The sequence below is a fragment of the Puma concolor genome, chromosome C1 (assembly GCF_028749965.1).
Source record: "Puma concolor isolate L17-30 chromosome C1, mPumCon1.1.hap2, whole genome shotgun sequence".
Lineage (NCBI taxonomy): Eukaryota > Metazoa > Chordata > Mammalia > Carnivora > Felidae > Puma > Puma concolor.
In genome coordinates, this window is record NC_141674.1 from 98815197 (window position 1) to 98831633 (window position 16437).

Genomic DNA, 16437 nt, shown 5'->3' on the forward strand with positions numbered 1-16437 from the left:
AACACATATAATGACTGCCTGCTATATACCAGGCATTCTGACTAAATAGTTATTAAACAAGTGAGTATTGAATTATCGTAAGTTAGCTATCATTTATCGAGTACTTATTATATGGCAGATACTGTGTTAAGTGCTTTACATAAACACTGATACTACCTTTAAGTATGTGATGAAACAACTAAAGCTCAAGCATGCTAATGTCATAGTAAATGGCAGAGTCAGGATTTGATCTCAGATCAGTTTGACATCTTGTCAGATTTGGTCATTTACTTAAATGACTATTCTTTCACACATGTAAATTTTGTTTATTATTTTTTCAAATCCAAAGATAGAACAATAAAATATTTTGAACTAAAATATTTTAACTAATTAAATTTTTTTTTCTTTGAATCCACAACACATATGCGAATTGCTCTGGATTTCCATAAAAAAGGTGCCTTTGTTTTGTAGATGAGCAAAATTTTCTATTATCTGTAAAGGAGCATTCAGGCAAAATTTGGGACACTCAAGCCCCCAATAAATTTATTCCCAAGATTTATTTAGATGATGTTGAGGGGTTTTTTTTTGTTATGTTTTTTCTCCTTCTGTGTGTATCCTTTGTTAATATTAATAAATATTAATAAAGGATGTATTTAAAAGGGTAATTTTATTTTGAAATTGGAGAGAGGAAAATTCATGCTGCAATAATGTCAGAGTTTCCAGGGGAATATGTTGTGAAATTGTTTGTCTAAACACATTTTATTTGGGGTTCAGTATGAATTTTCAATAGATGTTTTTTCAGATAAGAAAGCAGTAATTCAAACGCAATTATATAAACAAGAAGATCAGAGAGGAATTATCCTGAAGGGTATAAAATGAACCAAGAGCTTTTAGTCTGGGTCATTATACCATCAGCTCACCAATGCAAAGTAAGGTAGGTGTCTACACTGAAAAGGCTTTGTGAAATGAAATGTTCTTACTTGAATTCTTTCTTCATTTTCATGATTTTAGCCAATACTCAAAAATGGCAAGTGCTAAGTGATAATTTGCTTCAATAGGCTCCAAGAATTCTAATTACTGCTCCAAAATTGTTCAATGGTGGTGGAGGTGAGTGAATGACATATATAAAGATATGAAAAACTACATTGACTTAAAGTAAGAGGAACAACTGGTCAGTTCTCTAATGAAGGCTGATTGATGTTCATGGCTTTCTCTAGTTACATTTTGATTTAAACATTTTTATCAGTGTATTAGATCCTGTCAATTACTAATGGTTATGTTTGATGATCATATACTTCTGGGAAAACTTACAGTAAATTCACTTTGGATAGTGTCTAATGTACACACCTGCCTTATAGTATATTTTGGTTTCCAGAAAAATATTGCTTTAGTGAAGTTCTGGATTGCTCATAGGGTGGGCAATTGATTTTTTTATGGCATAGTAAGGAATTTGGAGACAAAAGATAGGCAAAGGAATTTAGCAGAGTAGAGAGCAATGTGTTTATTAAGAATGAAGGTAGTGAGAGCAAAAAAAGAGGGAGGGAGGAAAAAGGTGGGGTAAGTGGCAAAGGAAAGAAGTTACTTTATGTAAGAAAAAATGTTGAAAGTGTAGACAGATGGTCATACCACTGAAAGAGGCATCTCTCATTATTAGGACCTGAAATCATGCCTTCTATTTTTAGGTGCTTAATAAATCACTTATGATGACTTTAAAGAGGCATTTAAGTTGCAGAGATGAGAATCCAGGTGACAATAAAGGAGAAATTATGGCAGATCATATAGGGAGGTATTAACTAATAGTGATTTATATAGTGTTATATAGTTATTAGTCTTTGTTCCATAGCATTCCAAGAGCTTCACACATATTGTTTTATTCTTTTTATGATTTTTAGGAAGGAGCATGTGGAAAAATGAAGGCAAATGATATTAAATTGCTCAGTTACTCATAATTGTAATGAAATCTGGAAGCAGAATTCTAGATCACTAACTCTTATAGCTCAGGGAACTGACACTAATTTATCACATAGAATCACAATCTATTTGTGCTGAAAAGACCTTCCTGATCATCTTCTAGTTCTAAGCCTTCCTTTTATAGATGAAGAAACAGGCTCAGAAAGATTCTGTGGGTGAAGTTTTACTATTTGCAATGAAGGGGAGAGAACAATTCTTACTTTTTTTTACACTCACAAAATTATACAGCTACTATTGCTTGTAATTCAGCACTTAAAAAAATTATTTATTAAAAAAATTGTTTTCATTTTATTTTATATTTGCAAGAGAGAGAGAGAGAGACAAAATGTGAGCGAGGGAGGGGGTGGGGGCAGAGAGATGGAAACAGAATCTGAAGTAGGTTCCAAGCTCCACGCTGTCAGCGCAGAGCCTGACCTGGGGCTTGAACCCATGAACCCATGAGATCATGACCCGAGCTGAAGTCGGACACTTAACCAACTGAACCACCCAGGAGCCCCTAAAAATGTTTTTATTCATTTTTGAGAGAGAAGGAATGCAAATGGGGGAGGTGCAGAGAAAAGGGGACAGAGAATCCAAAGTGGGCCCTGTGCTGACAGGAGAGAGTCAGACGTAGGGCTCGAACTCAGGAACCATGAGATCACGGCCTGAGCTGAATGAAGTCTGATGCTTAACCGACTGAGCCACCCAGTAACTCAGCACTTTTAATTTTTCCTTTTGTTAGTTCAGAGTTTTACATTTATAAGAGGAACTCTCAAAACATATACAGTATCCATAATGAATATGGCAACAGTGGGTAAAAGTTCTAAAACAGTGTTTTATCCTACAATTAAAAAAAAATGGTTAGGTTTACTTGTCTCTTTATGTTTTCCAGATGAGAAAATAAGGCCCAGATGGATTAAATATTTTAGCCAATTTCTCATAGATCTATGGGAGATCTTGAAATAGCATTCTGTTTCCTAACTCCAGGACCAATATTCTCACCAGATCACCACAGATCTATTTTATATAGAATCACAGACAGAGCTAATAGTTAAAATATCCGAGTTAATTATTTTTTATGCAAAAACCCAGTAGTTGGCTAGACAGGCAAGAACCATATGATCATGATGGCTGAATATTTTATATCATTCTTAGAGAATCCTCTAAATCTGTGGTTTTAAAATAATGGAACCAATTCTCTACCATAGATGGAGCTCACATTTGTGAAGCACTTGAGAAAACCAGACCCATGAGCCAGAAATTCTTATATTTTCACTCCTTAACTGAAATACCAAAAAATTCCAAAGAATATTTGAATATGCAACATTTTATCCAAAAGAGTTAACCAGAAAACCCTTTTAAATGGGTTACTTCACTTCCTTGTTTATACAGAAGACGTTTTATATAATTTTGTATCTTGGAGTCATGATTTGGACTCTTTCAGAGCACTTAGAACAATGCTTTTATTATTAGTGTTCATACTTCTCTCCTTAGACTGTTAGCCCTTGAAGTCATGGACCATAGCTTATCCATTTTGTATTTCTCATCGTCTGGTTCAAATGCTCAGTGTATGTTTATCTAATTTATCTGCTATAAGTCATAATAATATTATCCATCTGCTTAGAATGACCCATCAATATTGAACACACTCTCCATTAAACAGGTTCTATTGAGATACATATTCTCCTTCTACTTGAGGCACAGTGGACCCTCTGTTATCTTCCAGGTAGTCAAACCTCATTTTATTTTCCCGGCTAACCCACAGTAGATCTGTCCTTGAATGGTATTACTCTCACTATGTCAACCTATATTTTTTGTTTCTATAATTTGTTTTAAGATAGTGCGCTCCATACATTTTCTTAGTAAAATAACTTTTATTTGTCCAACTCCACTTCTTTCAACCATCAGAGAATATTCTCAGGGTTGGAAAAGGGGGGGGGGGTTCTAGATTTCTGGGTTAACCCTTTAACACTGGTTAGAATAACACTAGAATAGTTGGCCCATTCTAGGCTTTCTCTAGCTTCATCTTCCTTGACAGACATTGGATAGAATTGTATGCAAGCTTATTTGCACTGAGATGGCACTACAGTTTGATTATACATTTTCTTGGTTTCTATATGCTTTCTAATTACTAGTCTGTTGGCCTTTTAAACTATCGAACCAAAGATTTTAGAAAACTCCTGTTTTGAAAAGCCCCTACTGAGGCTTGTTAAGTCACTTCTTATAATTAGAGGCAGGTATTTAAACTGTTTCTACTGAATGAATTGTTTTGCGCTGAGTTGACCTTATGTGTCTGTCACTTTTCTGTTGTGATGTTTCAGGCTTTCCATTTCACTGCCCAGTGTTGTTAAGTGGCACTTGCGAGCAGGACATTTGCTATGTGAGTTCCTACACTATGACGTATATGGCTCATGGCCACATTATAAAGAAAGGTTATTGAGAGTACTAAGTATGTAAAAATACCTAATATAGGGCCTAGGACAAAGTAGGCATTTGATAAATATATATATTTACACACACACACATGCACACACATATGCACACGCACTGTAGCTCTTTCTAAATGTCCCTTCTGAATGTCCTAAAGGATTCATGTAATAGATTCTTTAATTTTGTCTTTGATTTAGCATGACTGCAATCTACGTGATGTCCGTGCTTTTTGGCCTGGCATGTGGACAAGTGATGTCTTTTTGTTTTCCAACTGAGTATATGATGCATGTCGAAAGGAAAGAGTGTGCTTATTGCCTAACCATCAACACCACCATCTGTGCTGGATATTGTATGACACGGGTATGTAGTTCATCTCACTTCTTTTAGCTGAAAATTAGATAAACCTAGACTCAGTCCATTTCTATCCAGAAAGGAAATGAGATAAATCACAACCTCATTTCGCAGACCTAACGGTCATTGGCTCCTTAGAGGTAGAGTCCCTAGGTTATAATATACAGACCTACTCCATACAGTTGGTACAGATAATTTTTACAATAGTTTTACTCCCAAAGTTTATTTAAACCTTATCTTGTTCCCACGATCAAGGATAAAAGAGAGGTGTGTGTGTATGTCATTTTTGTCTCTATAGGATTCGGTGTGGATATGCTGAATTGGTATTGGGGAATGGGACTAAGGAATCCTCCCCCAGTCCTATTTGTATCTATGGGATGTAAGCGAATTAACATTTTGCTTCCTCTTCTGTTCTTCCCTCAGGATATCAATGGCAAACTGTTTCTTCCCAAATATGCTCTGTCCCAAGATGTTTGCACCTACAGAGACTTCCTGTACAAGACTGTAGAAATACCAGGATGCCCACACCATGTTACTCCCTATTTCTCCTACCCGGTAGCTGTAAGCTGTAAATGTGGCAAGTGTAATACTGACTATAGCGACTGCATACATGAGGCCATCAAGACAAATGATTGTACCAAACCCCGGAAGTCCGATGTGGTAGGAGTTTCTATCTAACTTCAAGAGCAAGGTCACTTGCGGTTCAGTTCAATGTGTTTACCTGGAATACAATTAATAAAATACCAATATGTTTCACAACACACTGTGTACATTTTGAGTATTCTTTCATCCAAACCTATACCCACACATGCATTAGAGAGCTTAGGGGATTTAGAAGAAAAGGTCAATGAAACAGCCTTTTGAGCTCGCATAAAGGATGGTTTCCACATGGAAGGGCAGAGAGCAGGTAAAATGGCGAACAGGGATATCAGACACTGATGAAAGCCAGCCTTGAGCAGGCTTTAAAAAAAATTTTTTTTAAATGTTTTATTTATTCTTGAGAGAAAGAGAGAGCGTGAGTGAGGGAGGGGCACAGCAAGAGAGGGACACAGAATCTGAAGCAGACTCCAGGCTCTGAGCTGTCAGCACAGAGCCTGACGTGGGGCCCGAACTCATGAGCGGTGAGATCATAACCTGAGCTGAAGCCGTGAGATTGTGACCTGAGCCAAAGTCGTGAGATTATGACCTGAGCCGAAGTCGGACGCTCAACTGACTGAGCCACCCAGGCGCCCCCTGAGCAGGCTTTCTTAACAGAAGGCCATGAGGTTTGTCTTGATATAGAAAATGAATGTGGGGATGCTGCAGAGTTATAAGTAGAGGGTTATGTGATCAGAAAGTGAAGGAATATATGGCAACAGGGTACTGGAGACACTGACTTCCAAAGGCTAGAAGCAGGACTGGAGTGGAAATGGTGGGTAAACAATATGTGAAATATGCAATATAGCCTTTTATTCTAGGCTACTCAAATGCATATGATAAAACTTCACCAAAACTCAGAGGACAGTATATTCCATTCTAAAAACTGTTCTCTTTAATTTAATTACTCTGATGGGCCAACTGACTTATGAAAGTTATACGCCCAAAAGCCTAGAAAAGAGGCCATGATCATTTTACATGTGGAAGTCTAAATCCTTTGTATTCTTTCAAGTAATAGGAGACACTTTTCAGCATTTATACCAAGAGTAACTTGTGCTGCTTTGGCTTTTGATGTCCTGAAAAACTAGAAGGATTTTGAAAGATTTCAGGGACGGGGGAGAATGCTAAGGGATTCAATAACATAGAATCATCCTAAATTCTAAACCTTCATCAATATTGAAACACTGTTATCTGGAAAATGCACTTGGTAAGTGGCCGTTTATTTTTCTTTTCCTTCCTTAGGTACTCTTTCATGAGTTTGGTTTCAACACATGTGTGATGCGAGACAGACCTAGTCTGACCTCAAAAAGACTTGACCTCAAAAAGATGATTTATCCTGTATTTGCCCATTTCTCTCCATCTAAACTGCTACCCTCAGGGTAAAAATCAATTATCAGCAGGGATGGTTACCTTTGCTGTATCCCACAGTCACCGGCTACATTCAGCTGGGCATCTTGTAAATGCCTGCATGCAGACACGGGAGAGCTGGGCGAGTGCGCATGCGTGTGTGTGCGAGTGCGCATGTGTGCAGGTGTTCAGGTGGCATAGATGGATTACCACCAAGCCCGTGCTCTGTCAATGGGGAGGGAATAGTTGCACATTTATAGACAAAGTCAGGAATCCACATTATGCTTACCTTACTGTGTTTGAGGTTGACAGTACAGTTTCCAAGTATTAATCTGGGGCTTTGGGTTCTTATATCACTTGATAACATGAACACGTTAAAGCTGCAGGATTATAACATCCCCTCTGAAAACTGTGTATCAAACATAGATCTCTGATTAATGAGTAAACTCTTTAATGTTCAAACCTAACTGGTACTAATCACGTGATTCCATGGCTTTCATGGAAACTGAAAGATATTTTCCAGCGACTTGAACTGTGACTACGCTGAGAGATTTAGGGAGGCCCCTTAAACAGACTTCCACTCAGAAGACATTGCATAAATTAGCTTCCTATACCTGTAGGGAGGAGGCTAGGCCTGGACATGGCTGTGGTGGGCCTATACCATCATGGGCCACAGAACCCTAGAATGGCATATCAGAGACAACTTGTCTCCACCCACTGAAGGCAATCCACTTAGAATAGGGGCACGTATAAGTTATACTGAACTATTTTTAAAAGTGAAGTAGTCTAAGACAATCCTTAGGAGAAGGGTTCGGGATTGGCATGATCAACAATTTGCCTCAACTGGATCTAGAAACACGTGTATATGGAAATGCTCTTTTGGAGGGTATCGATGTTCTTTGGGTTTAAGAGAGGCGGAATGAATAGAGAGTTCAGAAATGGGAAATAAAGAATCATTGCTGGTGGAATAAGGGAAAGATGGAGACTTTGGAACATCTTCTGAAGTGGTTTTTAATTCAACTTAAAGTTTAAAGGAGTCAGTTCTTGACAGAAGTTTGAGACTCAGGTCTGTAAAAAACCCTTTTGTTCCTCATTTGACTCTGAAATATAAAGAGTTTTTTCATAAGTAAATGGATCTGGGATCAGTGCAGCCGCCATCTCTGCTTTTCTAATAGCCAAACTCTTCAGAAGTATGTAAGAAAGAGAAATAAAAGGCATTCAAATTGCAAGTAACACTGTCACTATTTGCAGATGACATGATACTACATATAGAATACCTTACAGACTCCACCAAAAACCTGTTAGAACTAATAAATAAATTCAGTAAAATTGCAGGGTACAAAATCAATCTACAGAAACCTGTTGCACTGAAAACAAACACTAAAAAACCCCACAAAATTATCAGAAAGAGATTAAGAAAGCAATCCTATTTTCAATTCTATCAAAAAGAAGAAAGTATTTAGGAATAAGTTTAACAAAGGAAGTGAAAGACACTGAAAACTCTAAGACATTGATGAAAGAAATTGAAGAAGACACGAATAAATGGGAAGATATTCTGCTCATGGATTGGAAAAATGAATATTGTTAAAATCCATACTAGCCAAAGCAATCTACATGTAGATTCAGTGCAATCCTTATTAAGACGCAAGTGGCGTTTTTCACAGAACCAGAGCAAACAATTCTAAAACTTAAAACTTGTGTGGAACCACCACAGTCCCTGAATAACCAAAACAACCTCAAAAAATATTTTTGTTTTATTATGGAAGTGTAGTTGACATATGATAGCATATTAGTTTCCGATGTACAACACAGCGATTCAACAATTCTCACTATACATACAACAAAATATAATACATATTTATATGACATATGTTGTATACACTACAATATATATTACTCAGTACTTACCACAATAAGTGTAGTCATCATCTGTCATCATACAATGTTATTCAATATATTGACTATATTTTGTATGCTGTACTTTTCATCCCCATGAGTTATTTATTTTATAACTGGAAGTTTGTTCCTCTTAATCCCCTTCATCTACTTCACCCATCCTGCCACTCCCCTCCACTCTGGCAACTACCAGTTTATTCTCTGTATTTATGAGTCTGTTTTATTTTGCTTGCTGTGTTTTTTTTTTCCTTTGTTTTTAGACTTCACATCTTGTGAAATCATGTGGTATTTGTCTTTTTCTGTCTGACTTATTTCACTCAGCACAATACCCTCTAGGTCCATCTATGTTGTTGCAAATGGCAAGATTTATTCTTTTTTATGGCCGAGTAATAGTCCATTGCATATATATATATATATATATATATATATATATATATATATACATCCCTTCATCCATTGATGGACATTTGGGTTGCTTCCGTATCTTGGCTATTGTAAATAATGCAGCAAGGAACATAGGGGTGCATATACCTCTTCAACTTGGTGTTTTCATTTGCTTTGGATAAATATTCAGAAGTGGAATTGCTGGATCATATGAGAGTACTATTTTTAATTTTTTGAGGAACTTCCATACTGTTTCCCATAGTGGCTACACCAATTTACATTGCCACCAACAACATACAAGGGTTCCTTTTTCTTCACATTTTCATCAACACTTATTTTTTGTTTTGCCATAAAAAAGAAGTAAAATCTTGCCATGTATGACAACATGAATGGACCCTGAGGGGATTATATTAAGCAAAATAAGTCAGAGAAACGCAAATACTGTATGATCTCACTTATATGTTGAATCTTGAAGAAAAAGAAAAATAAGCTAGAGATACAGAGAACAGAGTGGTGCTTGCCAGAGGTGGGGAGTTGGAGGTGAGTGAAATAGGTGAAGAGAGTCAAAAGGTACAAACTTCCGGTTATAAAATAAATAAGTCATGGGGATGTAATGTACAGCATGGCATCTATAGTTAATGCTGTATTGCATAGGGAAAAGTTGCTAAGTGAAGGTAAATCTTACAAGTTCTCATCATAAGAAAAAAAATTCTGTAACTATGTACGGTGACGGATGTTAGACTTATTGTGGTGATCATGTCAGGATATATACAAATATAATGTACATCTGAAACTAATGTTGTATGTCTATTATACAGTATCTCCTCAGGAAAAAAAAAGTTCTCATTTACATAAGAAATTACCCCTCTCCCACTTCTCAGTAGCAAGTCTAAGTACAGTAAAAAAATTTTTTTATCAAGTTAAGTTCCACTCTAACCCCCTATTGCTCAATGTTGGATTCTTTCCTACCCTCTCATCTCTCCTGGCTAATTCCTAGTTATCTTTTCAAAGAACTCTGGCTCACATTCTCTACTTCTGTTACCCTCCTTCCACCTGCTGTTTTTGCCTAGCATTCATGTCCCTTCTGGTCGGTGCACCTCGATTTTCCTTTGGGCTTCTCCCCATGTTTGTTTCCTTCCTCCCTCCCTCCCTCCCTCCCTCTCTCCTCCTTCCCTCCCTCCGCTCTGTGGCACTGCAGCTCTTCACTCCCCTAGTTCACCTCTTGGCACACACCTGCTGTGTTCTCTGCCTCAAATTATGCAGGTTGTTCTGTTAATCCTCAGATCAATTTCATAGGTGTTCAAAATGGGTTGATGTTGATCTGTGTCCAAGGAATGACACAAGCCCAAGGTCCCCTTACTACTCTGCCATCTTAACTCCTCCCCACACTGAAAAAATTTTGAACGAGTTACAAAATCAAATTTGAACCCTTTCAAGATCACTTAGCTTTAGTATGAACAGTGACTGGAGGACAAAGTCAGAAGATTTCATGAGGATTTAAAAAAATTTTTTTTTCATGTTTATTTATTTTGGAGAGAGAGAGAGAGAGAGAGAGAGAGAGACAGAGCATGAGCAGGGGAGGGGCAGAGAGGGAGGGAGACACAGAATCAGAAGCAGGCTCCAGGCTCCGAGCTGTCAGCACAGAGCCCGACATGGGGCTCAAACTCACGAACCGTGAGATCATGACTTGAGCCAAAGTCAGACGCTTCACCGACTGAGCCACCCAGGCGCCCCTTCATGAGGATTTCTAACTAATATACTGGAATTCCTACCAAGAAGTAGACAGAGAGAGGGAATTGAGGGAAATAGGAAACTAGAATCATTCCCAGGTTTCCTGACAGCTAGAAGATGGTGGCACACAGGCAGGAAAGCAGACTACAGTGACGAAGCAAGTTGGAAAAGACTATAGGACATCCAAGAGGAAACATAAACAGGCACTGAATACATGTGAAGGATATATACATTCCTGAAGCTCAAGGAGGGAGTCTCACGAGAACTATAGTTTAGGAATCTGCAACATACAAGTAGTAGTGCCCATATTTGAACAATATGAGTAGCTTTTCACATCGAAGACCTCAGTGAGAAAGCTGCAAAAACTAGAATCCAGTAATGTTTCTAACTACAATCCAGAATTCAGTAATGTTTAAAACCCAAAACAGTTCGTATTCCCCATCCATTCCTTAATCTCAGGCTGGAGAGTCTCTATCAGCTACCTGCACTTCAAGGGAGAGGGCAATGCATTGGGTTTGTGCAAGAAAGCAATCCCCCTGAAAGCAGCTAGAAAGGAAGAGTGAAAACAGGCACAGGGGACTACACAAGAAAACTGTTCCCCAAAACCATTGATAGGAGAAAAAGGACAGGGTTTCAATACTGCCAGTTTTTAATAAACAGTAGAGCACAGAGTCAGAGGTCAGCCCCTGGTGGTGCTCTGGGGAGGAAGCAAGGCAGAGGCCCAGGAGCAGGAAGCACGGTCTGAGGATCCCCTGGGTCCTACAGGGAGAAGTGGTTCCCCAGCTTGCAGTGCATTTAATAGAGGTGATATGGCCTCTCCGCGGGCAAAAGACCTGGTGGGCACGATCAAGCTGCCATATTCACCCATATAGGAACAAAGACCCCAGCTGAGGGTAACAAACCCTGGTACCGGCTGTGTTTGATTCACCATAAACCCTAAGCCACTGTGTGGTGGTGCAACTGTTTCCTGGAACAAGCAGGCTACAGTTCCACGAGACTCCCCCAGATCACTGTGGGTCCGAACCATGGAGGTCTCTGAAATGTGGATTTTGAAACACAGCAATGCCCAAGATAAAACTCTAGAGAGAGTCACTGTCTAGTAGGTGGACAGCTTGGACACGGGGGAAGGCAGGGAGGTGATGGAAGCAGGGGACACAGGAGGGGTGATGGCCCAAACTTCCCACGCTGGAGAATACAGAGTGGGGTGAAGCCATTTTCACCATTAGCCCACCAACACTGATGGACCCCAGTGAGCTAAATAGTGCCACCAAGTGGAGAACTGAGTCATTACGGCAAGCCCCTCCCCATTGTGTCCTCCAGGCACATCTCCACTAGGGCAAGTCAGCCTGAGAGAGCAGCATTCCCCTCCCCTAGGAGACAGACCAGCACAAGTCCCTTCCACGAGATTAGTCTACTGACCCTACTGCTGCGAAGTTTCAGCTCTAGGGAAAACTGGATCTAGCTTCATTTGGGTTTTTTTGTTCATTTGTTTGCTTTTTTTGTTTTTGTCGCTTCTGTTGTTTTTGTTGTTTTTCTTTTGTTTCTTGGTTATGGAAAGAGCAAAATTTTTTATTTTCAAATTTTATTTCATTTTTATTTTCATTTTTTTAATTTTTGTAATTTTTATTCTTTTTCTCTCCTCTTTTTTCTATCAAGCTTCTCTTAACATGCAGACCAAAACACACCTAGGATCTAGCTTCCTTTACTTGATTTTTTAAAATTAATTTTTATTTTATTTTATTCTATTATTATTGTTGTTGTTTTATCCATCCAAAATTACAAGATTGAGGAATTCACCTCAAAAGAAAGAACAGGAAGATGGGTGCCTGGGTGGTTCAGTTGGTTAAGCATCTGACTTTGGCTCAGGTCATGATCTCATGGCCCATGATTTTGAGCCCTGTGTTGGGCTCTGTGCTGAGAGCTCAGAGCCTGGAGCATGCTTCAGATTCTGTGTCTCCCTCTCTCTCTGCCCCACCCCCACTCACAATCTGTCTGTCTCTGTTAAAAATAAATGAATATTAAACATTTTTTTTTAAAAAAAGAAAAAAGGACAGGAAGAAATGATGACCAGGTATTTAGTCAATGCAGATATAAATAAGATTTCTGAACTATAATTTAAAACAATTATAAGGATACTAGCTGGGCTTGAAAAAGCATAGAAGACACAAAAGAATCTCTTTCTGCAGAGATAAAAGAACTAAAATCTAGTCAGGCCAAAATTAAAAATGCTAAAACTGAGATGCAAAAACCCAAATTGAGTGCACAAAAACAAGGATAGATGAGGCAGAGGAGTGAATTAACAATACAGAAGATAAAATTATAAAAAATAATGGATCTGAAAAGAAGAGGGAAACAGAGGTCAGGGATCATGAAGGCAGACTTAGGGAACTCAGTGTTTATTAAAATGTAATAACATTTGTATCAGAGGAGTTCCAGAAGATGAAGAGGGAGAAAAAGGAAGGTTTATGTGAGCAAATTATAGTGGAAAACTTCCCTAATCTGGGAAAGGACACAGACATCAAAATCCAAGAAGCACAGAGGACTCCCATTAAATTCAACAAAACCCAGTCATCACCAAGACATATCATAGTAAAATTCACAAAATACACAGACAAGGAAAGAATCCTGAAAGCAACATGGTGAAAAAATTCCTTAACCTACAAGGGAAGATAGATAGGTTCACAGCAGATCTGTCCACAGAAACTTGGCAGGCCAGAAAGGAGTGGCAAGATACATTCAACATGTTGAATGGAAACATTGTGCAGCCAAGAATGCTCTATCCAGAAAGGCTGTCATTCAACATAGGAGAGATAAAGAGTTTCCCAGACAAAAACTAAAGGAATTTGTGACCATACAAGAAACTTTAAGGGGGACTCTTTGGAGAAAAAAGAAAAAAAAAAAAGACCAAAAGCAACAAAGACTAGAAAGGACCAGAGAACATCACCAGAAACATCAAATCTACAGGTTACATGATGGCACTAAAGTCCAATCATTCAATAATCATTCTGAATGTAAATGGACTAAATGACATAGGGTCAATCAAAAGACATAGGGTATCAGAATGGATAAAAAAAAAAAAAAAGATCCATCTATACGCTGCCTACAAGAGACTCATTTTAGACCTAAAGACACTTGAAGATTGGAAGTGAAGGGATGGAGAACCATCTATCATGCTACTGGATGTCAAAAGAAAGCTGGAGTAGCCATACTTATATCAGACAAACTAGATTTTAAGACAAGACTGTAACAAAGGATGAAGGACATTATATCATAATAAAATGGGCTTATCCATCAAGAAGATCAAATAATTGTAATATGCCTCCAACTTGTAAGCACCCAGATATATAAATCAATTAATAATAAACATAAAGAAACTCACTGATAACAATAAAATAATAGTAGGGGACTTTAACACCCCACTTACAACAATGGACAGATCATCTAAGCAGAAAATCAACAAGGAAACAATGACTTTGAATGACACACTGGACTGGATGGACTTAACAGATATTACTCAGAACATTTCATCTCAAATCAACAGAATGCACATTCTTTTTGAGTGTACATGGAATATTCTCCAGAATAGATCACATACTGGGTCACAAATCAGCCCTCAACAAGTACAAAAGACTGAGATCATACCATGCACGTTTTCAGATCACAACACTGTGAAACTTGAGGTCAACCACAAGAAAAAATTTGGGAAGCCCTCAAATACAGGGAGGTTAAAGAACATCCTACTGAAGAATGAATGGGTTAACCAGTAAATTAAAGAAGAAATTAAAGAAATACATGGAAGCAAATGAAAATAAAAACATGACAATCCCAAACCCTTGGGATGCAGCAAAGGCAGTCCTAAGAGGGAAGTATATTGCAATTCAGGCTTATCTCAAAAAGTAAGAAAGGTCCCAAATACACAAACTAAACTTACACCTAGAGGATCTAGAAAAGGAGCAGCAAATAAAGCCTAAAGCCAGCAGAAGAAGGGAAATAATAAAGAATAGAAATGATATAGAAACAAACAAACAAACAAACAAACAAAAAAACAAAAAAACCCAGTAGAACACATCAATGAAACTAGAGCCGGTTCTTTGAAAGAATTAACAAAACTGATAACCCTCTAGCCAGACTTATCAAAAAGAAAAGAGAAAGTACCCAAATAGATAAAATCACAAATGAAAGAGGAGAAATCACAACACCACAGAAATACAAACAATTGTAAGAGAATACTATGAAAAATTATATGCCAACAAAGTGGACAATCTGGAAGAGATGGACAAATTCCTAATAACTCACAAACTACCAAAACTGAAACAGGAGGAAACAGAAAATTTGAACAGACACATAATCAGTATAGAAATTGAATCAGTAATCAAAAATCTCCCAACAAACAAGAGACCTGGGCCAGATGGCTTCCCAGGGGAATTCTACCAAACACTTAAAGAGTTAACATCTATTTTCTCAAACTGTTCCAAAAAACAGAAATAGAAGGAAAACTTCCAAAGTCATTCTATGAAGCCAGCATTACCTTGATTCCAAAACCAGACAAAGACTCCACTAAAAAAGGAGAATTACAGGCCAATATCCCTGATGAACGTGGATTCAAAAATTCTCAAGAAGATACTGGCAAATCGAATTCAACAGTACACTGAAAGAATCATTCACCATGATCAAGTGGGATTTATTCCTGGGCTGCAGGGCTGGTTCAGTATCCACAAATCAATTAACTTGATACACCACTTTAATTTAAAAAAAGGATAAAAGAACCATATGATCCTGTCAATAGATGCAGAGAAAGCATTTGACAAAATACAGAATCCATTCTTGATGAAACCCCTCAATAAAGTATGGATAGATGGAACATACCTTAACATCACAAAGGCCATATATGAAAGACCCACAGCTAATATCATCCTCAGTGGGGAAAAATTGAGAGCCTTTCCCTTACAGTGAGGAGAAGACAGGATTTCCACTCTCACCACGACTATTAACATGTACTGGAAATCGTAGCCTCAGCAATCAGACAACAAAAAGAAAGGAAAGAAGAAGTCAAACTTTCACTTTTTGCAGACGACATGATACTCTATGTAGAAAATCTGGGGGCACCTGGGTGGCTCACTTGGTTGCGTGTCTGACTTCGTCTCAGGTCATGATCTCACGGTGTGTGGGCTCAGGCCCCAAGTTCAGCTCTATGCTGACAACTCAGAGCCTGGAGCCTGCTTTGGATTCTGTCTGTCTGTCTGTCTGTCTCTCTCTGCTCCTCCCCTGTTCATGCTCTGTCTCTCTCTCAAGAATAAACATTAAAAAAATAATAAAAAAAGAAAATCTGAAAGACCCCACCAAAAAATTGCTAGAACACATGATTCAACAAAGTAGCAGGATATAAAATCAATGTGCAGAAATCTGTGGCATTACTATATACCAGTAATGAAGCAACAGAAAAAGAAATCAAGGAATCGATCCCATTTTCAATTGCACCAAAAACAGTAAGACACCTAGGAATAAACCTAACTAAAGTGGTAAAAGATCTATACTTTGAAAACTATAGAACACTTATGAAAGAAATTGAAGAAGACCCAAACGGAAAGGCATTCCATGCTTCTGGATAGGAAGAACAAATATTGTTAAAATGTCAATACTACCCAAAGCAATCTACACATTTAATGCAATCCCTCTCATCATACCACCAGCATTCTTCACAGGGCTAGAACAAACAATCCTAAAATTTGTATG

At 38.0% G+C, this 16437-nt stretch overlaps 1 protein-coding gene across 2 annotated transcripts; it reads left to right on the forward strand.

Moving 5' to 3' along the window:
- Positions 1–854: 854 nt before the first annotated feature.
- TSHB (thyroid stimulating hormone subunit beta) lies at positions 855–5471 on the forward strand. Of its 2 annotated transcripts, none has more exons than XM_086717909.1 (3): positions 855–913; positions 4557–4719; positions 5134–5471. In XM_086717909.1, exons 1-3 carry the CDS (start codon positions 855–857, stop codon positions 5386–5388), a joined length of 477 nt encoding a protein of 158 aa, XP_086574035.1. In that variant the 3' UTR covers positions 5389–5471. The 2 variants fall into 2 exon arrangements, with proteins under 2 accessions (XP_086574035.1, XP_025768339.2); XM_025912554.2 differs by lacking the exon at positions 855–913 and adding an exon at positions 960–1086.
- The last annotated feature ends 10966 nt before the right edge of the window (positions 5472–16437 follow it).